The sequence below is a fragment of the Balaenoptera musculus genome, chromosome 17, assembly GCF_009873245.2.
Source record: "Balaenoptera musculus isolate JJ_BM4_2016_0621 chromosome 17, mBalMus1.pri.v3, whole genome shotgun sequence".
NCBI classification, from domain to species: Eukaryota; Metazoa; Chordata; class Mammalia; order Artiodactyla; family Balaenopteridae; genus Balaenoptera; species Balaenoptera musculus.
The window spans coordinates 7,369,901-7,396,825 of record NC_045801.1 but is presented as its reverse complement, the minus strand read 5'-3'; the positions used below and the strand labels follow the sequence as shown (position 1 = coordinate 7,396,825).

The window sequence follows — 26,925 nt, the reverse complement described above, 5'->3', positions numbered from 1 at the left end:
AAAAAGTAAAAAGACAGTAAAAAGGTGGCCATGCTTGGGGTGGAGGGGATGAACAGGCAGAGCACACAGGATTTTTAGGGTAGTGAAAATATTCTGCGTGATTCCATAATGATGGATACATGTCACTACATATTTGCCCAAACCCACAGAATGTACAACAGCAAGAGTGAAGCCTAATGTAAACTCTGGGCTTTGGGTGATGACGATGTGGCAGTGTAGGTTCTCCAACTGTACCAAATGCACCACCCTGGTAGGGATGTTGATAACAGGGGAGGCTGTGCATACCTGTAGGCAGGGGGAATATGGGAGATCTGTACCTTCCTCTCAATTTTGTTGAAAACCTAAAACTTCCCTAAAAAAAATAAAGTCTTTAAAAATATATATTGTGGGGCTTCCCTGGTGGCGCGGTGGTTGAGAATCTGCCTGCCAGTGCAGGGGACACGGGTTTGAGTCCTGGTCTGGGAAGATCCCACATGCCGCGGAGCAACTGGGCCCGTGAGCCACAATTACTGAGCCTGCGTGTCTGCAGCCTGTGCTTCGCAACAAGAGAGGCCGCGATAGTGAGAGGCCCGCGCACTGCGATGAAGAGTGGCCCACGCTCGCCGCAACTAGAGAAAGCCCTCGCACAGAAACGAGGACCCAACACAGCCAAAAATAAATTAATTAATTAATTAATTTAAAATATATATATATATATATATATATATATATATATATATATATATATATATATATATAGTGGCAAAAAGTTCCAGAAAGATGCAGCAGATGTACCGTTCCCTATTCTTCCCACTAAGTGCAACTAAAACCCTGGACGTCACAGATAAAATACACATAAGACTGTGAAAGTCGGAGAGAAGGTGGCAGAGCAGCTAACAAACAACCTTGCAAGCTGAGACAGTAAGTGCCCGGAGCTTTCCTTTCACCCCCTAGAACTCAGAAGCAGAAACATCAACAGGCACAGGAAGAAACAGCTCCAACAAGAGCCTGCTCTCACTGGCCAGCGGGCCAGGAAAGGGACAGCCTCACAAGACACAAACCTTTTAGGCAATATCCATCCTGCAACACTCAAACCCCACAGACAACACTGCAGCCCATCCCCACCCCTGCGAGAAGAATCAGTGACCTTGAAAATAGAACAATAAAAAACACACAATCTGAATAACAGAGAAAACAGACTGAAAAAGAACAAAGACAGCCTCAGGGACCTGTGGGACTATAACAAAAAACAAGTCTACCATTTGTGTCAGTAGAGTCCCAGGAAGGGAGAAGGACAGTGGGGTGGGAAAGTATTCTGAGAAATAATGGCTGAAAATTTCCCAAAGTTGGCAAAAGACATAAAGCCACACAGTCAAGAAGGTGAGCAAACTCCAAACAGGGTAAACCCAGAGAAATCTATGACAAGACACATTATAATCAAGCTTCTGAAAACTAAAAACAGACAGGAAACCTGAAATTAGCAAGAAAAACAGTTTCCTGTGTGGAAAAACTATCCGATTGACAGCAGACTTCTCCTTAGACGCGTGGAGGCCAGAAGGAAGTGGCACAGTTTTCAAGTGCAAAAAGGAGAGAACTGTCCACCCATGATCCTACAGCCAGCAGCAACATCCTTCAGGAATGGAGGGAAAACCAAGACATTCCCAGATGAAGGAAAAGAAACAGAAGTTGTCACCAGCAGACCCAACCTAAAAGAATGACCAAAGGAAGTTCTCTAAACAGAAGGAAAATGCTAAAACAACGACTCCTGTGACATCAAGAAAGGTAAAATGAACAAAGGAAAGTGTAAAACTTTGGGCAAATACATCAGATTTCCTTTTTCCTGTTGATTTCCTAAATGACGTTTGCTATTAAACAAAAAGTATAACTCTGTCTGATGCGGTTCTCAACGTCTGCAGAAGAAATTTTTATGACAATTATAAACGGGGGAGGTAAAGGGACACAAGGTTGGGACTTCCCTGGTGGTGCAGTGGTTAGGACTCAGTGCTCTTGCTGCTGAGGGCCCAGGGTCGATCCCCGGTCAGGGAACTAAGATCCTGCAAGCTGCACCCCAACGCCAAAAAAAAAAAAAAAAAAAAAAAAAGGACACAGGGTTTCTCCACTTTACTCAAACTGATAAAATGTCATCAAACAGCTCTGTATCTTGATTGCAGGGGTGGTTACACAAATCTACACATGTGGTAAAAATGGATTAGAACCATACGCGCCCATTACACCAACATTAATTTCTTGGTTTTGATATTGCATGACAGTTTCACAAGATGTAACCGCTGGGTTGGGATGATGAAAGAGTTCTGGAAAGGGCTTCCCTGGTGGCACAGTGGTTAAGAATCCGCCTGCCAATGCAGGGGACAAGGGTTCAAGCCCTGGTCCGGGAAGATCCCACATGCCGCGGAGCAACGAAGCCCGTGCGCCACAACTACTGAGCCTGCACTCTAGAGCCCGCGAGCCACAACTACTGAGCCCACGTGCCACAACTACTGAAGCCCGCGTGCCTACAGCCCATGCTCCGCAACGAGAGAAGCCACCATAATGAGAAGCCCACGCACCGCAATGAAGAGTAGCCCCCGCTCGCTGCAACTAGAGAGAGCCCACGCACAGCAACGAAGACCCAACACAGCCCAAAATAAATAAATAAAATTAATTAATTAATTAAAAAAGAAAAGAGAGTTCTGGAGATGCATGGTGGTGATGGTTCCACGACAATGTGAATGTCCTTATGCCACTAAACGATACACCTAAAAATGGTTAAAATGGCAAATTTTATGTTATATATATTTTTTTACTCGCCTCCCAAAAACATAACCATTGGAGTAAGCCTGGAAAAGGGTATATAAGACCTCTCTGCACGATCTTTGAAACTTCCTGTGAATCTACTATTATTTCAAAATACAAAGTTAAAAAAAAAAATACTCCAGCCAACAAAACATACCAATGGCTGCCAGCTTGGAGTCTCTGGAAAAGGCACTAAATTTGAGAAGAATCAGGTATATTGTTTGACATACCCATGACCCCGTCCAATCCCAACCACCCTATGAGGTCCAAATGTCCCGCAGAGGTGGAGTGAGGTAGCTCACAGGGGGCAGCCAGGGCTCAGGCCAGGTCTCTGTGCTCACCTCCATGAGAAGCAGGGCTCTGCACCCCAGCACCTTCCATACCACCTGCACTCATTACCTGCAGCCAGCGCCCCGCCCAGCCCAATGTCATCCATCCTCTTAGTGACGCTGCTGCTAGGGACACAGTAGGCACTCAATGTTAGACAAACTGATGATCACAAATAGCCTTAAACATTTATCGATAACCATAAGAAGACAAAATGCTCATTACTAGACTACTAAATTCCTCTCTTTAAAAGTGACAGTGTAAAACAAACTCTCTTCCTTCCTCTCCTTGATTAGTATAAATCATCCTTCGCTGCTTTTCAACTATCTTTTACTTGGATTGATTAACTTTAAAGAGAGTTCAAGAGCCAAAATTAAGGCCCTAATAAATTGCCTACCTTATGAGAAGAATAGGATGGCAAGTTCTTTCAGAGTTGTATTTTTGTTTTCTTGTTGTTCACTTGCCCTTAAGTTATTAAATTCAAAAGAGCTGGCAGCTTCCCAATAGGAGTGGAAATATTTTAGCAACATGCAGCCAGATTGCTGTCACATCCAAGGTAATGAATAAACTCTCGTATTGTGCAGCTTACTACAATCGAAAATACTTTTTTCCTTTATCTTCAGGAAGAGAGGCCTGGGCTTGGACAAAACACTTTCCTTCCATTTAGTTTATTCTGCAGAACTTTTCATGAGCTGTGGATATGCCGTATAACATCATCATCACCATCACACTTACTGAGAACTTGCTGTAACCAAAATAAGGGCATTCAAAGAGGAAGAGGGAGAAGAAAAGAAAGCTTAAAGCAATTAAACACTCACCATGAGCTGGCACCACGCAAGCCTCATGCTAAGAGTATTCAATCTTCACAACAATCCTATGAAATAGGTTTCTTTATTGTATCTCCTCAAATCTAAGACAACATCTATTTTAAGAGGCACTGATACTTTACATACCACTAAAAGAGATTAAAACGCTACCAAATAAATTAAAACACGCTGGTTTCTTACCACACCAATTGTAAGACATCACCTGATTTTAGGGATGTTAAAATCAGTCTTTGAATCAGTGAAACTCAGGAATATTTCCAGATTCCGATGGAGATGCAGTATGGCCCAAGTGCCCGGGAGATTGGACTCCTAACCCCTGTTCTTTCCTTGTAAGGCCCCATTTCCCCCCTCAGCACCCACAACAAACACACCTGGGGGCCCTGCCTCTGGGCTCACCTCCATGACCTCCTGCTTTCAAGAGAGAAGGAGGGCTTCCCTGGTGGCGCAGTGGTTGAGAATCTGCCTGCCAATGCAGGGCACACGGGTTCGAGCCCTGGTCTGGGAAGATCCCACATGCCGCGGAGCAACTAGGCCCGTGAGCCACAACTACTGAGCCTGCGCGTCTGGAGCCTGTGCTCCGCAACAAGAGAGGCTGCGATAGCGAGAGGCCCGCGCACCGCGATGAAGGGTGGCCCCCGCTCGCCGCAACTAGAGAAAGCCCTCGCACAGAAACGAAGACCCAACACAGCCAAAAATAAATAAATAAATAAATAAATAAAATTAAAAAAAAAAAAAAAAAAGAGAGAGAAGGAGACAAACGTTTCCTGAGTACCAGGCACTTTCACACTCCTTATCACACGTAATCCTGACAGGCAGGGCAGCTGCTAGCCTACAAGTCACCTCTGTGAGAAAAGGAAAAAAGGTACCCTTTCCTTAAGACACTAGCTCCCCCTGTCAGAAAGTGGTCAAAATATACTGATTTTGTCAGAACAAGATACTACCATTTGCAGAAAACTGTCATAATGAATATACAAATCTATGATGTGAAATGGTCCCCTTAGAGGCGGTACCCTTGTGCAGTGTGCGACCTGCACAGCTGTACACAGTGGCCCTAATGAGTCAGCCACGAAGATACTATTATCCCATGTTACAGATGAAGAAGCTATAACTTGCCTAAGAGGATCAAGTTCAGGCCTATATGGTTTCAAAGCTACCTGGTCAACTCACAAGGGACTTAAAAATCAGGTAGAAACACAGGCTGTATGCATGCATGTGTGCGGCGGTGGGGATGTCTATACAGGCACATACTAACCACATGCCACCAGAGAGCATGGGGAGGACGCAGAAACCCCGTGGCTGAGGCACCTGGGGAAGGCTTCGCGGGGGAGGGAAGCTGAACGGATCCAGGAGGTAAGGAGAGCAGGCGAGCAGAACAGAGGAGAGCCTCAACCCCGGGGAGCCTTGAGTGTGTAGAGGGGGGGATAAAGTCAGGGTCGAGGGGCAACAACGCCTGGTCCTCGGAACACCCACCACGAGAACCTGCCCAAGAAAGGCAAGGGCACCCAGCCTCCAGAGCAGGAGGCCCATCGAGAGGGGCTGGGACGGGGCAAGGCACACAGGAAGCTTGCCCCATCGGGAAGTCCCCAGTCCCGCTGATGGGGGCTGAAAAGCTGAATCTGTATTTGAAATCCGTGGATTTTTAAATGCTGGCAACTAAATGAGATTTTCCTGAAAAAAAAAAAACTGTGCAGGCCAAACAAATCAAGTCTTCAGGTTACATCTATCCTGAGAGCTGCCAATTTGCAACTTCTGAGAAAAGGTTTTCCACCTGGGTGACTAGGACCACTGTTAAGTGGCAGGAGGAAAGCCAGAGAGCCTGGTCTGAAGAAACAGAGAGAGAGACAGACGGACAGACACAGAGATAGAGCTGAGGCCCCAGACCCTTTCCCCACCCCTCTGGCTCCCCAACACCCAGCAAAGCGCCGGGTTCTGGGTAGGCAGATTCTGAATGCTAGTTATTTCCTATTTCACAGACTCTGAGTTTTTCAGATCTTCCACAATGATGCTGACATGTGTAATCCAAGAAAAAATTAGATTAAAAAAATGTACATTGATATTAGAAATAAAGGCACAGTAAGTGACAAAATAAGGTCTCCTTCTTGGGGGAGAAAGACACTGATCCCCAGACACCCTGGGCCCCAGACAGTCTGACAGGCTCTGGGCCAAACACCAGCTGAGGAAGGAGAGCAGGGCCACAGCTGCCGACACTCGGCAGAGATGCAAACTCTGGTCACAGACAAAACGTGTCTCCCAGCTGATGGTGTTCTGATATTCCTCACTGAGGCTGATTAGACATTTGTGTGTGTGGAGGAGGTGGGGGGGACATCAAACCTTACGCCTGTCCCTGTCGTTCTCTCGTAAGGATATATTAGGGTGACACCAAAAGTGCATAGTGTTCAGGTGACAAAAAAGAAAGAAAAAAGAAAAGGTGACAGATTTAGAATCGATGAGGAAAAGGCATTCTTGACACAACAGTTATACTTGCTACAAGAAGATACCTGATAGGTGAGGACGGCCAAGCCTCGAAGTGCCCAAGTCCAGAGCTTGAACGCATGGGCCAGGTGAGCCGGCGCCCAGGTGCACAGAGGGCCCAGGTGAACAGAAGGCCTCGCAGTAGGGGAGGCCAGGCATGGAAAGGTACCAGAGCTCCCAGAGCTGGGTGTCCTCAGAGAGTTCCCACATGTCGGCCATGGGAGGGGGGGCATGAAGACAGCATGGCCCAAAGCGGCACCCCCGGCCTCCCTGCTCACCCCAGCTGCAGAATAACATTAGACTTCCTGCTCTGTTCACAAAGATCTGCATGTCAGTGACCGCACTTGATCCTCCCTGCTATCCTGTGGAGTAACCAAGTAGATGGTGCCACCACCACCATCAGCATCAGCATCACCACCACCAACATCATCATCACCACCATCATCACCACCATCACCACCATCAGCACCATCATCACCGCCACCACCATCAGCACCATCAGCATCACCACTATCACCACCACCACCACAATCACTACCATCACAACCACCAGCACCATCACCACCACCACCAGCACCATCACCATCACCACCATCACCACCACCACCATCTCCATCATCACCACCATCACCACCACCACCATCACCACCACCACCATCTCCATCATCACCATCATCATCACCACCACCACCATCAGGACCATCATCATCACCACCGTCACCACCACCATCACCACTACCACCATCACCATCACCACCATCATCATCACCACCATCACCACCACCACCACCACCATCAGCATCATCACCATCACCACCATCACCACCACCATCGCCATCACCACCACCACCACCGTCATCACCATCATCACCACCATCACCACCATCACCATCACCACGATCATCACCACCATCACCACCACCATCACCACCACCACCATCAGCACCATCACCATCACCATCACCACCATCACCACCACAACCGTCACCACCATCAGCACCATCACCATCAGCACCATCACCATCACCACCATCATCACCACCAACATCACCATCGCCATCACCATCATCACCACCACCGTCACCACCACAACCATCACCACCATCAGCACCACCATTGCCATCACCATCACCACCATCACCACCACAACCATCACCACCATCACCACCATCACCATCACCACCATCACCACCACTACCATCACCACCATCACCACCATCTCCATCATCACCACCATCACCACCATCGCCATCACCACCATCACCACCACCACTGCCGTCACCACAACCATCACCATCACCACCATCACCACCATCACCACCACCACTACCATCACCACCATCACCACCATCACCACCATCGCCATCACCACCACCGTCACCACCACAACCATCACCACCATCACCACCACCATCGCCATCACCATCACCACCATCACCACCACCACCACCACAACCATCACTACCATCACCACCATCACCACCATCTCCATCATCACCACCATCACCACCACAACCATCACCACCATCACCACCACAACCACCACAACCATCACCACCATCACCACCACAACCATCACCACCACAACCATCACCACCATCACCACCACCATGAACATCAGCATCACTATCATCGTCGTCCCCATTGACGATGGAGAGAGCTAGGGCTCAGAGAAGTTAGCAAGATGCCAAGGAGCCCCGAGCAGACAACACACAAAGTCAAAATCTGACCAAGACCTTCCAAGTCGACCTCCGTATGTGCCCACCCATGTGGGTCTAGCACTGCTCCAGGAGGGAGTACTGACAGCGGGGCCCTGGGAGGGACACACAAGCCTTGGGCCCCACTCTGCACCCCGCCTCATGGCTAGAGAGACATTCCGAACGATTCGTTACAACCAAGAGTAGCTACACCAAAAAGGGAACTTCACCCTCTGTGTGTTTATTATAATTTACAACAGGCACTCACTTCAGGGAGCAGTAAGCTGGAAAATGAGAGCACCAGATGCAGGGCCACCAACCCACCCGGAACACGTAGTTAATATGCATGCCCCTGCACGGCCTGGCAAGAGATCTAGAACTAGGGACAGAGAACCGCCACATACAGGGCATCAGCTTTGCTTGGCCAAAAAAAAAAAAAAAGGGTACCAACACACACCATAAACCCAGGGCCTTCAGGAGGCAAGAGTGGGCACCATACATGTGCCAGCAGCACCCCCTGGTGGCCAGTCTGAGCACTACACCCTCCATTCCCAGGATGAAGCCATTCCCAAGACTGAGCAGACAGACCCTAATGAAAACACAGCTACCATTCCCTGAGTCCTAACTCTGCCAGATGCTGTGCTTTGCCCGCCACCCACTTAACCTTGACATTAATCCAGTGAGGGAGGGGCTGCTATCCCCATTTGTAAATGAGTAAACTGAGCCCAGGGAGGGGACTGCAAGATCACAGAGCAGGTGAGCACACAGCAGAAGCACAGCCCAGGCCTGCCTGATGCCTGTCCTAAATGACAAGTCACCACTTGATGTACAAAAGGGGTCGACTGCTCTGCACTGTCTGAGTCAGGCCGAGTTTCCCCTGGGGGCTGGGGCCAGGGGCTTCTGCCCCAGTTCCGTTTGGTCTCACAGTGAATTCAGTCTGTGAACATTCACAGAGCTCTTTGTCTCTTCGATACACACCTTTCTATGTGTAGGTTATACATCAATTTTTTAAAACTTAAAAAGCAAATTTTAAAGGGAAAGATATAGGAGGAAAAGGGGATTCTGATTCACAAGTGAATCTCTTATTTAAAATGACAAAGTGAGGTGAGAAGCCCAGACCTGGCCGTGAACCCACCCTGGCCATGTGTTCTTGGCCTCCCTCCTGAGCTTCCGCTTCTACATCTGCTGGGGCTGCAGGAGGACTGCAGGACACTCCCAGCCCGGTGACCGACACCTCTGAGGCACTGTCTCACGTGAAGCCATAGAAGGGCACCTGTCTGGGTCAGGACCTGGGTCCCCAGCCCCTAGCCAGCCCCAGCTCCGCACCTCCAGTGTGATGGAGTCTGTAAGTCTCCGAACCTCTCCAGGCCCCGGTGGGAAGTGGCCTTCGCATGGTTTAAAGTGGAACCTGGTCTCCGAGCCTCACCCAGAGGCTAATTTACAGGGAGACAGACAGAGCCGCCTGGACAGAAGCCAGGGTGTGCAGACGGCCCCAGCCTCCCCCATGGCCCGGAGGGGCCTGTTATGCACCTGCCCTCCCGCCTGCTACCCCACCCATGGATCACCTCCAAGGTGCCCTCCAGCTCTGAGGTTCAGTGGGCTGAAGTTGCAATAAATGCACACCCTAATCTGTGGTATTATTACCATGCAGCTCATGAAATGCTGATGAGCATGCCCACTTCTACAGCTCACAAAGTTAACATTTCTATTAAATGCAAAGGAGAAAGCCCATGGGTGTTCCCTTGTTGAAACAGGTTAACACAATAAAATGAGAAAGGCTCAGTATCAGCTATAATTAAGGCTGAGCCGACAGCTGCATTATAATTTTATGCATACGCATTTCTTCCATGTTGAAACTTGACATAATTTTTCTAAGTTATTTTTAAGCACTCTCAAAGTGAGAGCCCCAGGCAATAGAGTCTGCTACTCACATTTAACATAATCATAGCTGAAGAGCAGCCCCAGGGCCCTTTCCTTCGGAAAGCACCACAAATAATTTTATGTAAACAGAAACTGCGCCCCCATGACCCAGTTCTCTAAGTGGCAGCACCGTCCCGCCCCAGCGGATGTGTGGGAAGCTCTGAGAATGTGGGAGCCCCCGTGCACGCTTCTGACACCACAGCTCCCCTTGTGCAAATCACCGAGGTGGCCCCAGAACTCTTGACACCATGCCTCCAAAGCAACCGAGTCTCCGGGATCGTTTCCATGGGAAAAACTAAATGTGCAAAATCCTCCCCCGTTTTGCGGTGTATTTTAGGGGGACTGCAATGCCCAGGGCTGCCACCATCACCAGGCCTCTGAGTTTCCGGTTTGGGATTTTTGCTGTTTCAGTTTATTTTGGTTCCTTTCTGTGGTGGAGGCACCGTTAGTCTTAACTTGGGAAGGTAAAGGGCTGCCTGGAACTGGCTTCAGCACTGGGCCTCAGGACAGAGGCTCCGGGGTCAAACCCCACCCACGTGGCCACTTCTGCCTGGCTGGAGGGACCTCTCCTTTCCCGAGCCCGTAGGTCCTTGGCTGGAAACCCGCAGTGGCAACCGCAGCCGCCCTGCTGACCTCATGAGGACGGTGGAGGCAGGGGTCACCATGTGGAGGGACCTGGGGAAAGGGCGCTGGGGACTGCTCCACATGACGCAGGTGCAGAGCAGAACTGGGAAGAGTGGCTGAAAGGGGCTTGTGAACACAACCCACCCGGCAGGCGGACACGGCTCAGCACACACACCGCTGCTGTACATACTGGGCAGGTTCCTGCAGATGGCAGGCGGGTCCCTGTGCACGGGTCACTGCCTCGCGTGGGGAGACCCACACACGTGTGGCTCTCTGCAGAAGCTCTGGGAGGGCGGCCACCAGGGCTCAAGAGGCCCAGAGCCCCATCCAGGCCAGTGCTGTCCCACAGAAATAGAACCACTGGGACTTCCCTGGTGGTGCAGTGGCTAAGAATCCGCCTGCCAGTGCAGGGGACACGGGTTCGAGCCCTGGTCCGGGAAGATCCCACATGCCACGGAGCAACTGAGCCCGTGCGCCACTACTGAGCCTGCGCTCTAGAGCTCGCGAGCCACAACGACAGAGCCCACGTGCCACAACTACTGAAGCCCACACGCCTAGAGCCCGTGCTCCACAACAAGAGAAGCCACCGCAATGAGAAGCCCGCACACCGCAACGAAGAGTAGCCCCCGCTCGCCGCAACTAGAGAAAGCCCACATGCAGCAACAAACACCCAATGCAGCCAAAAATAACAATAAATAAATAAATTTAAATTTAAAAAAATTTTTAAAAAAGAAAGAGAACCACTGGTGTGATTTCAAATTTTCAAGCAGCCACGTTAAAATGAAAAAAGTAAAATTAATTTTAATAATATGTTTTGTTACCCCAGTATATCCAAAATACTATCACTTCACTTGTAATCCATTTTTAAGAGAGAGATGAGAAATTTCACATTCTTCTGATGTTGCTGTCGTACTAAGCGTTCAAGATCTGGTGTGTATTTCCCACTTCCAGCACGTCGCAGTCTGGCCCAGAACACAGACCCAGCATTCACATTATTTCCAGGACACCTGGCAACTTTTTCACTGCAGATCAGAGAAATGTGGACTGCAGGTCCCTCTCCCCGACAGCCAGTGGGACAGGAGAGGGCCTCCAGCACCCCGAAATCTTTGGGACCCACAGAGTTAGGAAGATGGAGACAAGGAATTAGGAAGCTTAGACCGTGCCGGCCAGAGTTACTGCCCACACTGCTGAAACAGAGGCAGACGATGGGGACACTTTCATTTATTACCGTCACAGGCTTTAGACGCTGGCTGTCTGCTCCAGGCCCCTGAGGTCATAATCAAAGGAGATAAAAGAACAGCCTGGGCAGGAACTGAAGGGAGATGTGGGAAACATGCAAATACAGCTTCAAATTTTATTATTTTTTTAATAAGTTTATTTATTTATTTATTATTTATTTTTGGCTGCGTTGGGTCTTCGTTGTGGTGCGCGGGCTTCTCACTGCAGTGGCTTCTCTTGTTGTGGAGCACGGGCTCTAGGCGTGCAGGCTTCAGTAGCTGTGGCACCCAGGCTCAGTAGTTGTGGCTCGCGGGCTCTAGAGCACAGGCTCAGTAGTTGCGGCGCACAGGCTCAGTTGCTCCGCGGCATGTGGGATCTTCCCGGACCAGGGCTGGAACCCGTGTCCCCTGCATTGGCAGGCGGATTCTTAACCACTGCGCCACCAGGGAAGCCCCCAACTTCAATCAAACTTTAAGTACCTGCTTTACTTATCACGAAAGCCTGCGAGTCGTCTCAGTTACAAAGTATTTTGAACTTGCAAATTAATTCAAGAAGAAAGAACTGCCCTCTAATATTCAGACGTGTCTAAGGTCTGTTCAAATTCCAGAACAGAGCTTTAAATTTAAGCAAGAGCCACAGGGACAAGAAGATTTTCCAAACCCCACCAGCCACCCAGCTCCAGCCTACCAGAATGATCTGGTCCATTCTTCCTGGTAACCAATATATGAAGTAAGCATTAGGTGTGTTCTCCACATACCTGGGCTATTCAGTTTTTCACTAGGGAAAAAAGTAATTTTTAACTTAGTCTCACAATTCAACATTTAATGAATGCCTAATATATACCACATACTATGCATGCGAAGCACATTTGGAAATGAGTAAGACACAAACTCCAGAAACATAAACAAATAATGCCATGTTGTTCGTGAAAGCAATTTAAAGTGACCGTGGTTTTATCTGTGGCCCAAATTCATAGACTGCTGCCTTGGAAGGGACAGAGAGTCCAGACTTCCAGCCAGTGCCCGACCTGCCCCTCACGGGGTTTGGGCAGCTACCACTTTTTTTACAGGGCAGGGACCTTTAGAAGGTCAGGCAGCCTGTCCTCCTCCCTGACGCGGCTCCAGCTCGCGCAGCCTTACGGTGACCCTGGAAAGGCCAGCTCCTCCCACTGCCTCTGATCAAGCCAGCGGCGGCCCCTGGACCTCCTCCCCTGCAGGTCCAGCATCCCGGTCTCAGCCATGCCCTGCCATACCTGACGGGTCCCGCTGCTGGGACAGCGCCCACACGGTGGCCAGGCCAGTCCCCACGTGCAGCCGCCACCTCTGCAGGCACAGCTGTCTCCTAGGCTATCTCCACTTCCGCAGGGCCTTTCCCATGCATGTCCCCTAGGGGGCGACAAAGCGCAAAGGAGAACTCCGGCCTCAGGGAGCTAGTTCTGAGCTGCCTGAAATTCTGCAAAGTGGAGAGGGCTGGCGAGCGCCTGCTGTCTATCAAACTTTTTTTTTTTTTTTTAATCCAGAACCTCATGCTTCAAGTTTCAACTCCAACCTCAGTTTGTCAGAGGCTTTTCTTAAATCCCCTTCAATATAAATTAGGTCCCCATTATTTTCTCTTGCCCACTCCCCACCCGCATCGTCCGCTTTGAAGCAATTACCGCAATCTGTAATCATGTATTTAACGGTGTATTTATTTGTTTAACCTGTCCCTCCTAAAAGACTGTAAACTCCAAAAATATCAATATCATTTAATTCAAAATACAGTTAAAAGCTTAAAGAGATCAATGTTTAAGGTCAACAAATGCTGCATTTCCCTTGTCGTGAGGACTAGAGCATTTCCAGAACGTTCACCTAAGAACCCCCGAGGCTAAGGTTAACCAAGGCAGTCAACTCACACTTCCCAGAGAAACAGACAAGACTAAGGGCTGGGGGAGAAAGAGTGGCTCAGGGTAGGTCAGCCGCCAGCCAACCCACATCCCGGTAAAACCACAACTTCTCCGGTCCTCTGACTCCTGCCCAGCGACGGGTAAGGGCTGCCCCATGGCCGTCCTGGGGCAGGGCTGCACAGAACTTCAGCTCCAGGGGCCTCTTCAGAGCGGAGGGAAGGGCCTCAGTCCCCAGGAAGGGTCTCTCTGAAGTGCTTCCAGTAACCCGGCAAGCCCTGCACCAACTCAGAAATAAAAACAGGGAGCAGAATTCAAAAGCTTTTCTCTCTACCACTGCAGGGGGGAATTGAAAATAATGGACCACGGCTGTGTGTATGGAGCCTGGAAAGTTTCATATCCCTGTGCCTGTTCGGTTCATCACTGCTCTTTCCCTGAAACCAAACACAGATGAAGGCTGGCTGGTCTCTAAGCTAAAATCCACTCAATCACCAGTCCTATGGGTTTTTACTCTGGTCCATTTCTCTAAATCTGCCCCAAACCTCCACTCCCACACCCACTGCCTTGGGGTGAGTGTCGTCGCCCCTGGGATGCACCGTAACAGCACCTGATGACGGGTCTTGCTCCTGCCTGCATTTCTGCCCCTCCAAAAAATGTCCTCCTATTTATTCTTTATAACTTCAGAAATTACTAGAAAGCTACAGTAATTCACAGTGTGTTGCTGATGAAGGATAAACAAACAGATCAATGGAATAGACCAGAGAGCTGAGAAATGGACCCACATGTAATTTTCAACAAAGGATCAAAGTACCTAAGTGGCTGGGCTAGGTGCGCCGCACCCCCTCAAGCCTTCAACTCTCAGGGCTTACTTCCAGCATAGTCTCTGGCACCATCTCCTAAAGGATCGGTTTTCCACTGCTAGGACTCTACGAGATCCTCAAGAGGAAACAGCGAATCACACGTGACTGCATTCTCACCTCCTGGCACAAACTTTGGCACAAACATTTGGGTGAACCAAGGAATCTGCTTGGAAGAAAAAAAAAAGAAAGAAAGAAGGAAGGATGGGAAGGGGGAAGGGAGGGAGGAAGGGAGAATCCTAAGGGGCAGAGAAGTGATGGTGGCCCCAGAAGAAGAGGCCTGCTGGCAGAGATGGGAAAAAAATATCTAACAGAAAGAAGGAAGCCAGCTAGGGCCCTACAAGGAGGCTTGGGGCTGACTTACAAGGTCCTCCAGGTTGTCAGGACCTCCAAGACCCTCCTTTTCCAGAATGCTGCTCCCAAAGCCCCCTGCTCCTTGGCTCCAGATGCGGTGGCTGATTTGGTCCCCTCATCCCCCTACACCCCCAACAAGGCCAGCAGCTGCCTCTGAAGTCCGGTCCCCACCCTTCCCACCCTGCCTCGGCCCAGACCCAACTAGGGCACAAACGTGCCAGATTCCAGAGTTCAAAAATTTGCGGCTCCATTTGTTACATGATTTAAAAGAAGAAAAATCTGTTACCCAAGTTAAAATCCTTTTTCTATTAATATGCCAAGCATAATCTGTTTATAAGCATATAATTATATATTTTATGTTCCTTGAAAAAAAAGGACGTAACTTCAAACCTACAATAGCTGTTTAATATGACAATTTGTTTCACCCCCAGATTACTTTTCTTTCTTTTTTAAAAAAAATCAGTCAATGGGAATTCCCTGGCGGTCCAGTGGTTAGGACTCAGTGCTTTCACTACCGGAGCCCAGGTTCAATCCTTTGTCAGGGAACAAAGAACCTGCAAGCTGCACAGTGCGGCAATAAATAAATAAATATAATAATAAATTTTTAAATCAATCAAAGTCTATCACATTTTCCAACCACAACTGTTTTCAAGGAGCAAGTAGATCTCAATGCACTAAGCTGCACAGCAGAGAGACTGGGGTCTCGGTGAAAGGGATAAAGAGCAGTGCCCACAGCATCTACAGCATCCTGCAGATGAAGCGGTGGGTTCCAAGAGTTATGTGACTCCCTCAGGTCAGGAATCTGGTGAGTAGCAGATCTCTGGCCCCAGAGCACGTGTTCATTCCACCCTCCAGACTGTTCCAGCCCTTAAAGTTGACACCTGCCCTTGAGAAATGGCAAAGACAGTGAAAGTTTAACAGAATGAACAGCTGCTAACAAAGAGAAAACAACTCTAGGCTAAATCCCTTCTACATAATTAAATCAGCCCCTCTTGCTGGGGAGGTTTTCAGAAGCAGCATGCATGAAACTATCTACAAAGGAAATGCAATTAAGGAGAGTCTTTTTAATATATCCAATTCTTGACTGCCCTTGCCCTAGGCAGAAACTTAATTCTACTGAAGGATAGCTGTCTTTGAAAAGTTGTTATGTAAATTGTAAGGTAAGGGGAGAAAAGACACAGGAACCATTTTACAAGGTAAATGGGAAACCGGCTGAGAAGGGAGCAGTGCGGTAACAGATTTCCAGTTCCCAGCAATGACCATCGCGGCTGGCTTACCATCAAAAAGCTGGACCTTAGAGACCAAATGCAACTCCATCTTATCATTTATTTTACTGGCTCTCCTACGTTAACCCAACAACCAAGCAAAACAGGAGGCTCTTTTCAGGAATGAGCTGACCACAAGTTAACAGCAACGCATTTTAAAACATGATTTTTGGTAACTTATTACAGCTGAAAATTGAAGGAAACTACAACAAGTGCCAGGTTTTAAAAAAAAAAAAAAAAAAACTGTTCAGTAAACTCCAGAAGAGCAGAGGTGGGCAGTGCATGTCGTGTATCATCAGCAGTAGCCCAATGTCTTGGGAGAGGGAAGGCACCAAACAGAGAAGACAGTGTAATAGGGAAGAACAAATCTGACTCCATATTGGATCTGGTTTTTTTCCTTTAAACTTTGTATTCTATTGCCTTTGCTACAAGTTAAGAATGTTGCCTAAAATATACAGGTTAGCCCATTCTCAAGGCTCTGACCTTTAAAGGTACAACACTTCTCCATTCACACAAAGATAAAAAGTCCCGACACACAGGATACCATTTGTCTTGGAGGTTTATAGGATCACTGTGACCAGACCTAGGTGCACAGCTGCAGGAACAACAGATTCCAGCACCAAGAAGTTCGCAGCAACCAACCAAACGCCCTCCACTTTTGGTATAAAAGAAGGCTGAATTCTAACTCAGGTAAGATGGTTCTTTGGGACACTAGTCCACCATCTTCTCAGTCTGCTGGCTTTCCAAATAAAGTCACTATTCCTTGCCCAAAAAACTCACCTCTCGATTTACTGACCTGTCGTGCAGCAAACAGTACAAGCTTGGACTCCTACCATCGTCATTGTCAGAAAGAATGCCTGGCATAGTTCAGGGCTCCTGACCCACCACTCCGGCTCTGGGTCTGCTCCGTCACTTCACACACACACACACACACACACACACACACACTCACTTCCGGAATCTGACACAACAATGGGATGAAGGCAGGACCAAGGGTCAAAGGACTCTTTACCATCCCTGCCTGGCATGTTGAGAGGAGTGTCATGCAAAGCTGTTGGCTTGAACTGAAGAAGCCAAGAAAAGTGCCCCCGGGGTTTGGGCACCAAACACCCAGCAAACACAAGCTCTAGGTGTCTTCTGCAGCCCTCAGCATGTGGGACACTCAGTATAGCTGCTTCGGTATGAACCGGTAGGCTCAGAAGATGAAGCTGAAGGGGCAGTTGTGGAGGGTAAGCCCTGTGACACTAAGCTGATATTTCCAAAGTCACTGGGCTCTGCCAGGGAGCCAGGCTGGAAGGGGGCAGGAGGCAGTCAAATAGTTCATTCATTCTTCCATTCAATAAAGGCACCCTGGGCACCCACTCGGGGCCAGGCGCTGATCCAGGGGTTGGAAGTACAAGCCAAGCAGGCACCCAGAAGTTTGGATTTCATCCCAAGTTAGAGGAAGTTGATTTTTAAAGCCTCAGCTCTGCCATTTCTAAACTGTATGAAGTTGACCTCTCTGAACTTTTGTTCCTCGTCAGTAAATGACACACAAATTAGAGGTGTCGGGAAAACTGAGTAGCAAAAAGCATGAGGTCAGTGTCCCAGTGTGGATGCTTACTGTTAATTACACAGGAAGGAGCCCCAAGGTCAGCGTTAAGGGGCTTAGACCAGGTGTTCAGTGGAAGATCCATCGCGGTCCTGCATCCAGCCAGCGAAAAGGGTGCGTCACCCAAGAAGCCAGGGACGGCTGCCTGGAGGAGGTGGCATGTCAGCTTAACTTTAAAGGGTGAGGAACAAGGGCCCACAGAGCTAGGCGGCAGGTAGAGGCTAAATTACAATTTATTGGGCTTCCCTGGTGGTGCAGTGGTTAAGAATCCGCCTGCCAATGCAGGGGACACGGGCTCAAGCCCTAGTCCGGGAAGATCCCACATGCCGCGGAGCAACTAAGCCCGTGCACCACAACTACTGAGCCTGCGCTCTAGAGCCTGCGAGCCACAACTACTGAAGCCCGCGTGCCTGGAGCCCGTGCCCCACAACAAGAGAAGCCACCGCAATGAGAAGCCCGCGCACCGCAACGAAGAGTGGCCCCCACTCACCGCAACTAGAGAAAGCCCGCGCACAGCAATGAAGACCCAATGCAGCCAGAATAAATAAATAAATAAATTTATAAATAAATTACAATTTATCACAGGGTATTACTGGGTTACCAGCAGTAACCAGCTAATCCCTGGCGTTTATGGCTCCCCCTACAGGACACAAAGAAACTTTCCTTCAGCAGCTCGGTGGAACCCTTTCCCTTCAAAACATCCTGGCCAAGTACATGGGTCTAAAGAAACTATCCATTTCACAGAGGAGGAAACTGAGGCCAGGAAACAAGGAGGCCGAGCCAAGGCCCACGCGGCCACACAGTCAGCAGCATCGGATTCGAACCTCCCGCCCGCCAGGACGCCTGCGCTGGGTCGCTAGCGCGCGCCCCGACCCCGCCCGTTGCCCCGGAAACGGCCCCGCACGCGCGAGCGCACTGCTTTCCCTTGCTCGTTCTTCCGCTAGCACCCTCGTTACTTTTTTTTTTTTTTTAATAAAAACCCAAGGCGGCGGAATACTGCCAGCGATTTAACGTGCTGTCAAAGGACGCCGCTACGTCCGCTCTCCGCCCTGGGCCGCGGATCCCTCCGCCGCCCAGCGGCCTGCGCGCTTCTACTCGACTCCAAGCTCGAAACGGCTTCCCGCGCGCCGCGCCGCGCCCCACCCCCACCTCATCCCCACCCCAACCCCCAGCCCGGCTCACCTGCCGCCCGCGTCTCCATGGCAACGCCCCCACCGCGGAGGAAAAAAAAGCCTCGGGCTCTTCCGGGCCCCCTCCCGCGCCGACCGAGAAGGCGGGGCGCTCCGCTGATGCTTCGCTTTTTATTTTTATTTTTTTAAGAAAAGAGCCGGCGCGGTTATGGCGAATCTGCGGCATCCAACATGGCGGATGGAGTCTTCGCCCTCCTCTTCCCGGGGCGCTGACGACGGCGTCGCGGACGTCAGGCTCGGATGACCCTCCCCCAGCGGCGAGAGCGGCCGGGCTGGGCCGGGCTACTGCGCATGCTCGGCTCTGGCGGTTGTGCTTTGTGTCCCACTCCGCAGATTCCGTCGCTCCGGGTTTTGAGCCTCTCCTGGGAAGGGGCTAACGAGAGGCGTGGAATGCAGATGGGCGGATTGGGAGTCTTCATAGTGCTGCCGAAGCCAGCATCTACCTGCCGGCCCATCCTTGGACCCACCCCTGCACTACACCGGGCTGGACGAGGTTAAGGCAGCGCTCCGGTCCCAGTTCCCAGCGATTTAACTTTTCTTGGCTTTAGTTTACTAATTTGTCAATCGGGGCGGTAACAGCCTGCCTCCCTCTCAAAGGTTGCAGTGTTTCCTGTTGTGGGATGCTTTCCGCTAGGAGTACCCGACTTGATTTAGTCTTCCAGACTGAATTAAACAACTGGCACCACCTCGACAGAATGACTGCCTTCTCTCTGTCCTCCTGTCTTGCAGAAAGTCTCAGTTGGGTGTGAGCACGTCTCCCTAACCCTTGCTCGTCTCCCTGAATCTGGCTCACAGTCTTCTTTCTGCAGGCAACAATATCTGGTTGAGATGTAATGACCTCGTCTTCCTTTTGGTCTACCACTTCCTTCAGATCTCTGCTCAAATGATATCTCCTAGCGGGCCCTCCCAGACCACCCCATCCAAAGTAACCCTCCTAAGTCACTTTCTGTTTTCTCCCTAGTATCAATTTCTGCCTGACATTAATTTATCTCCATCTCGTCTTTGTCGCCCCTTTAGTCCCAGAATCTAGAACAGCCTGACAGTAATTTACTGAATAAATTGAGTTCCTGTTGCCTGTATTTTTAAGCTTAGCTTTTGTTTTAACAGTGTTTTTCATTTATGGTAGTAATGTATAAAGTTTTCTTTTTAATCCCAACTTACATTTTTAAAAATTGGCCAACTTAAAATGGTGCAGGAGGGGCTTCCCTGGTGGCGCAGTGGTTGAGAATCTGCCTGCCAATGCAGGGGACACGGGTTCGAGCCCTGGTCTGGGAAGATCCCACATGCCGCGGAGCAACTAGGCCCGTGAGCCACAACTACTGAGCCTGCGCATCTGGAGCCTGTGCTCCGCAACAAGAAAGGCAGCGATGGTGAGAGGCCCGCGCACCGTGATGAAAAGTGGCCCCCACTTGCCGCAACTAGAGAAAGCCCTCGGACAGAAACGAGGACCCAACACAGCCAAAAATAAATAAATAAATAAATAAATAAAGGAGTTCCTTTAAAAAAAAAAAATGGTGCAGGACTTACCTGGTGTTCCAGTGGTTAAGACTCAGTGCTTCCAGGACTTCCCTGGTGCGCAGCGGTTAAGAATCCACCTGCCAATTCAGGGGACACGGGTTCGAGCCCTGAACCGGGAGGATCCAACATGCTGCAGAGCAACTAAGACCGTGCGCCGCAACTACTGAGCCTGCGCTCTAGAGCCCGCAAGCCACAACCACTGAACCCGCGTGCTGCAACTACTGAAGCCCATGTGCCTAGAGCCCGTGCTCCACAACAAGAGAAGCCACTGCAATGAGAAGCCCGAGCACCGCAACGAAGAGTAGCCCCCGCTCGCCGCAACTAGAGAAAGCCCACGTGCAGTAACGAAGCCCCAATGCAACCAAAAATAAATAAAAATTTTAAAAAATACTATTTTTAAAAAGTATTAAGAAATTTAAAAAAAAAGAAGACTCCGTGCTTCCAATGCAGGGGGTGTGGGTTCGCTCCCTGGTCAGGGAGCTAAGATCCCACATGTCGTGTAGCATGGCCAATAAATTAAAAAAAGAAAAAAATGGTGCATGTGGTACAGAGACAAGGCCCCCAAAAAATGTAAAAGTGAACTTCAAGTGAGAAATTTGGGAAATACTGATTTATTTTTATGGTTCTCTTGAAGTGCTAATCTGCGCCTGTTGTCTTTTCCTGGAATAGCCTTCCCTCTATAGCTGCTCGACTTGAGAAATTGTCCTTCAGTTCATGCCTGTGTGTTCCCACACTCCCGCTCACACTTCCCTTTACCCTCCCCACACCCGTTGCATTTATCTGTTTGCTCAGCCCCCCTCCCCATGAGCTAGGCCATGAACTTCATGAGCACAGATTTTTTTATCCTTGTTTCCCAGCTCCTACTGCACAGAAGTGTCACTCAGCACATTTGTTCCCATTGTCACTTGTTTTCCAGTTAGTAAAACTCCCGTGAACACTGAGCTTTAGGATGACGCTCTGATTTCTCAGGAACATTCTGCCTTGCTCCTTAATCCTGTTCTTGGGAAATAAAGAGTCATTATAAGACCCCAAATTTACCCAGTCCATTAAATATATGTTCAGGGATATCTCCTCCCCCAACCCCTTCGTTTCATCCTCACAACAACTGGAGGGCTAAATTGGACAGATACGATTATCGTGCTTTTCTTGAAGAGAAAAGGAATGTTCAGAGAGGTTAGGTGGCTTTCTGAGATCACACAGCAAGCCTGTGAAATCCCAGGTGTGGAACTGGACTTTCCATGCCCAGTATTCTCCCCACATGGCCATCGGGGATGGGCCCACAGTACCCACTACACCCCCAAAAGGGCCAATTTCAAGGCAATCATAGGGTTATTGCCACCCACCACATCCTACATCTCAAGATAGATGGCGAGGTGGAGCCCATCACAGTCCTTCATTTGCAAATGAACTGCTCGAGAAGCTGCATTGATGAGCTTTCCTTTTCAGAACGATAAATATTTGCAATAACCACTATTTTGCTGTGAATTGATTTCTGTCAGGAAATTAGAGTTGTTCTGAGTTGCTGACAGTATTGGTTTTGTGCTGGGTTGCCTTTCTGGCAACAGCATTTAAATGTTAGTTATTGATTAGCAGATGGATTGCTCCTGGATGTTGTGACCAAAATGAATTTTGGAAATGAAGCAATTTAAAGTTTGTCTCAAAACCCAATTGCCTCAGAATATTAATAAAGTCAAATTTTAAAAAAAAGAAATTGTGGATTATGAATGACAGTCCCGGGTTAATGATTTGGCCAGTTATGATTTTCTCCGTTATTCTCATGGCATTTTCTTCCTTCTCTATTCAGAGAAGAATCACTGAGCACCTATCATTACTGAAAACTGGCCTGGCCACAGGCATACAGAAATGACGAAGAGCCAGTCCCTTTCTATGGGACCAGATCTGCAAATGGAGAGAAGAGTCCACCCCTGGCTTTGCTGAGTGATTTGTACATTTTCAGTCAGCAAAAATCTTTATTCTTTCCATTTGCGTACTATCCCAAAATGCCTTCAATTAATGAAGGTGCATTAGTGGAATTAAATATAAATTGCTCAAAATTGTATTATTAATGGCATCCTGCTTCAACGACAGTTCCTAGAGGAGATGAGCTTCCCAGCTGGCCCTCTGGTGTCCATCAGCCTCTCAAGGCTAGCACGGGAGTGAATTTGTGCCAGAAATGTATCACCATGAAATGGCATTTGGTTATATAATAATAAATTAATATAATTGAATATATTTGTGTCAATAATTTTATAGTTATGTCTAATAGGTATATGACAAATGAGCATTTACAGGAAAACAGAAAAATTTATATATATAATTTTATACGACGTTTTCTTGAAAGCAGGTTCTGATAAAGTATACATACGAGTGACCTCAAGATAATGGGCCTTGAGGCACACAGAAGTTGATAAGATCAGAGGTTGGGATAATCACAGTCTGAGTGAAGTGTTAAAATCGGAATAGGCACGTTATAGAGAAAAATCTATTTAAAACTGTATAAAAGAAGAGGTTGTAATAGTAGAATGATTTGAGCAATTTGAGAACATAATTATGACCTTAGGAAGCAACATCCTCTCTAGTTCTTCCTTTTCAGTGGCCATGGTGTGCCATCTCATCACCAGCACGCACATATTGTACCCTCAGCACACACATTGATCTCAACAGCATTTTTCGTTAGCGGTACCCAGGGCTCCTTCAAAGGACCTGAGTCCACGTCTGGAAGCAGGGGAAAGTCAGAATGGCCTGAGACAACTTGCTCTTGCCAGAAAACCAGGCTGCTATCAAAAGTGCTGGGCTATTGCTGAAAGGACAAAGGAGTTGACTGAAAAGGAAATGGGGTCCCTCTGGTCAGGTTGTGACAACTTGGATATAACAAAGAATAGCTGGGTCTACAGTTGTCGATTTACCAGAACAAGTTGAATCTGTGAAAAGCCATGAGTCCTTAATGATCAAAAAGGATAAGTTAGGGACTTCCCTGGTGGCTCAGTGGTTAAGAATCCGCCTGCAAGTGCAGGGGACACGGGTTCGAGCCCTGGTCCGGGAAGATCCCACATGATGCGGAGCAACTAAGCCCGTGTGCCACAACTACTGAGCCCACGCGCCACAACTACTAAAGCCCATGCACCTAGAGCCCATGCGCTGCAACAAGAGAAGCCACCGCAATGAGAAGCCTGTGCACCGCAACAAAGAGTAGTCCCCGCTCACCACAACGAGAGAAAGCCCGCATGCAGCAACGAAGACCCAACATAGCCAAAAATAAATTAATTAATTTAAAAAAAAGTAGGCTGGTCTCTGCAAAATTCAAATATCAGAGGGGGCTGACATCCAGACTTGCTGACCTGTTCTTCCATCCTTACACACCACTGACACTTATGTCAAAAGAAAGCAGAGGGGCTTCCCTGGTGGCGCAGTCGTTGAGAATCTGCCTGCCGATGCGGGGGACACGGGTTCAAGCCCTGGTCTGGGAAGATCCCACATGCCGCAGAGCAACTAGGCCCATGAGCCACAACTACTGAGCCTGCGCGTCTGGAGCCTGTGCTCCGCAACAAGAGAGGCCACGATAGTGAGAGGCCCGCGCACCGCGATGAAGAGTGGCCCCCACTTGCCGCAACTAGAGAAAGCCCTTGCACAGAAACGAAGACCCAACACAGCCGTAAAAATTAAAAAAAAAAAAGAAAGCAGAGAGCAGTCTGGCCTGGGAGTCATTTGCTGCAAATGAATAAATCCTGAGAAGGTTGAGGGTGAAACCTGCATTCCCCCCGATGCCTCAGGCTACCGTCCTCCGGTGACCAGGCTCAGGCAAGCATCAACTCCTCCCTCCCCCAGTCACCCTCCAGCCTCTGGTGAAGTTCATCAGTGCCGATATCTCCCATAATCTCGCCTTCTTAAAGTGCATTTGGCACACTCACAGCCTCCCATGGACGATACGGGGTCCCCCCGGCACACAATCCACTTTCCCCTCCTGCTTCCTGCTGGAGCTGTATGACAGGAGAAACCCAGATCAGTCTTACCATCATGAGCTCCTTCTGCCACAACTGGAACATCCTTGGCTCTCAGAAACTGTGTCGGAAGGAAGAGAAATGGGATGAATAAATGTCTCCATTTGCTACTGTCAGCAGATAAACATTAACAGGAACATTTAGGGGAGGGTGGCCCCTGTTTAGAGATGTACATGGGCATCTCTGCAAGGGTTCCCAAGTTAAGGTTTAACACAGAATGTTGGAGTTAAAATGACTTTAAAGATCTTTGAATCAAACCCCCTTATTTTACAGATGGGTAAACTGAGGTCCAGAGAGGCTAAGCCTGTTGTTCACCAGGCAACCAGGATGGCGAGGGCATGCAGACCATGTTTTCCAAGTGACTTTAAAGAAGCTGGAAATGTTTAGTGTTCTTTCCCTGGGAGAAGACAGCATTTAGTGGGGACACACGTGTTGATCTTTAAATATCCAAAAGGTGATTCTATGAAGAAGAGCTTCTTAAGAAAACAAAGTGTCCAAAGATGAAACAGTTGCCCCCTAGATGCAGTGAGTGCTCTAACCCTGGAGGTGCCCAACCACAAACTGAGAAATAACTCATAGAAAGAGGAGAAGCATCAAAATGGGAGCAGGGGAAATGGCTAAAATGATAAAGGCAGGAAATACCAGTGCAGAGAGCGTACGGAGCAAGTGGAACTCTCGGACACTGCTCATGGGAGAGGTAACGGCACAACCACTTTGGAAAACTGATGGACGGTTTCTGATGAGGTTAAACTTACGTCTGCCCTATGATCTAACAAATTCACTCCCAGGAACAGACCCAACAGAAGTGCACACGCATGTTTCACCAAAAGACATTTAAGAGATGCTCTTAGCACATTACTGTTAATAGCCCCAACTCAGAAACTACACAACTGCTCATTAACAGTGAAATTAATAAATAAATGTTAGTATATTCACACAATGGAATACTATATAGAAGTCCCAGAGCTTTTTCTGTAAAGGGCCAGAGAGTATCTCCAGCTTTGTGGACCTTATGGTCTTCTCAGCTTTTGTCTCTGTAGTGCAGTGCAGAATGCAGCCATAGACATGTACACAACTTAATTGGCATGGCTATATTTAAAAAAACAAAAACAAAAAACCCCACAACTTTGTTTATGAAAACAGATGGAAGGTTGAATTTGGCCTGCCAGCTGTAGAATGCCAACCCCACAACAGTGAAATAAAAATGGACAATCTATAGCCACACCCAACAATATGGATGAATCTCACAAACACAGTGCTGAGCAAAAGAAACCAGACCCAAGAGCACGTACTGCATGATTCCGTTTATACAAGGTACAAACACAGGCAGAGCTACAATCGAGGGTGTTGGAGGCCAGGACGGTAGTCATGCTCTTGCAGGGTGAGCGACTAGAAGGGGGAGTGAGGAGGTCCTGGGGATGCTATTTCCCATCTGGGCCCTGAGTACATAGTGTGTTCAGTCTTTGAAAATTCATCAAGGTGCAGAGTTATGATATGTGTATTTTCCTTCTTTCTTTCTTTTCTCTTTTTCTTTTTTTTGTGACGCCGCACAGCTTGTGGGATCTCAGTTCCCTGACCAGGGATTGAACCTGGGCCACGGCAGTGAAAGCGCCAAATCCCAACCACTAGACCACCAGAGAACTCCCTGATATGTGTACTTTCTGAGTGTATATAAAAAGATGTTCCATTAAAAAAAGGTTTTCCACTAATCAGAAAAGATACATGTTAAAAAAAAAAAAGAAAAGATACATGCACCCTAATGTTCATAGCAGCATTGTTTACAATTGCCAAGATATGGAAGCAACCTAAGTGTCCATCAACAGATGAATGGGTACTTCCCTGGTGGCACAGTGGATAAGAATCCACCTGCCAATGCAGGGGACATGGGTTCAATCCCTGGTCTGGGAAGATCCCACATGCCACGGAGCAACTAAGACCGTGCGCCACAACTACTGAAGCCCAAGTGCCTAGAGCCCGTGCTCTGCAACAAGAGAAGCCACTGCGATGAGAAGCCTGTGCACCACAACGAAGAGTAGCCCTGCTTGCCACAACTAGAGAAAGCCTGCACACAGCAACAAAGACCCAACACAGCCAAAAATAAATTAAAAAATAAAAAATAAAAATAATAAATGGATGCATGTAGTTAAAAAAAGAAAAACAGATGAATGAATAAAGAAGATGTGGTGTATATATACAATGGAATATTACTCAGCCATTAAAAAGAATGAAATAATGCCATTTGCAGCAACATGGGTAGAGCTAGAGATTGTCATACTGAGTGAAGTAAGTCAGACAGAGAAAGACAAATATCACTTATATGCAGAATCTAAAAAAAAAAATTGATACAAATGAACATATTTACAAAACAGAAACAGACTCATAGACTTAAAGAACGAACTTATGGTTATGGGGGTGG

The 26,925-nt window shown here is 48.3% G+C and overlaps 1 protein-coding gene across 2 annotated transcripts in view; it reads right to left on the bottom strand.

The window, feature by feature from the left end:
• Positions 1-20,179, bottom strand: part of ZFAT (zinc finger and AT-hook domain containing) — a 176,232-nt gene extending 156,053 nt beyond the window's left edge. The window contains exons 1-2 of one of the 2 annotated variants that reach the window (XM_036830779.1): positions 13,110-13,224; positions 12,545-12,634 (exon numbers count right to left, since the gene is read on the bottom strand). Coding sequence is in view for 1 of the 2 variants with exons in the window: in XM_036830778.1 (XP_036686673.1) it covers positions 18,986-19,004 (19 nt within the window). In the remaining variant the exon portion in view is untranslated. Of the gene's footprint in view, positions 1-12,544; positions 12,635-13,109; positions 13,225-18,985 lie in introns of those variants that run through there. The other variant, XM_036830778.1, reaches the window with a different exon arrangement.
• Between the last annotated feature and the right edge of the window lie 6,746 nt (positions 20,180-26,925).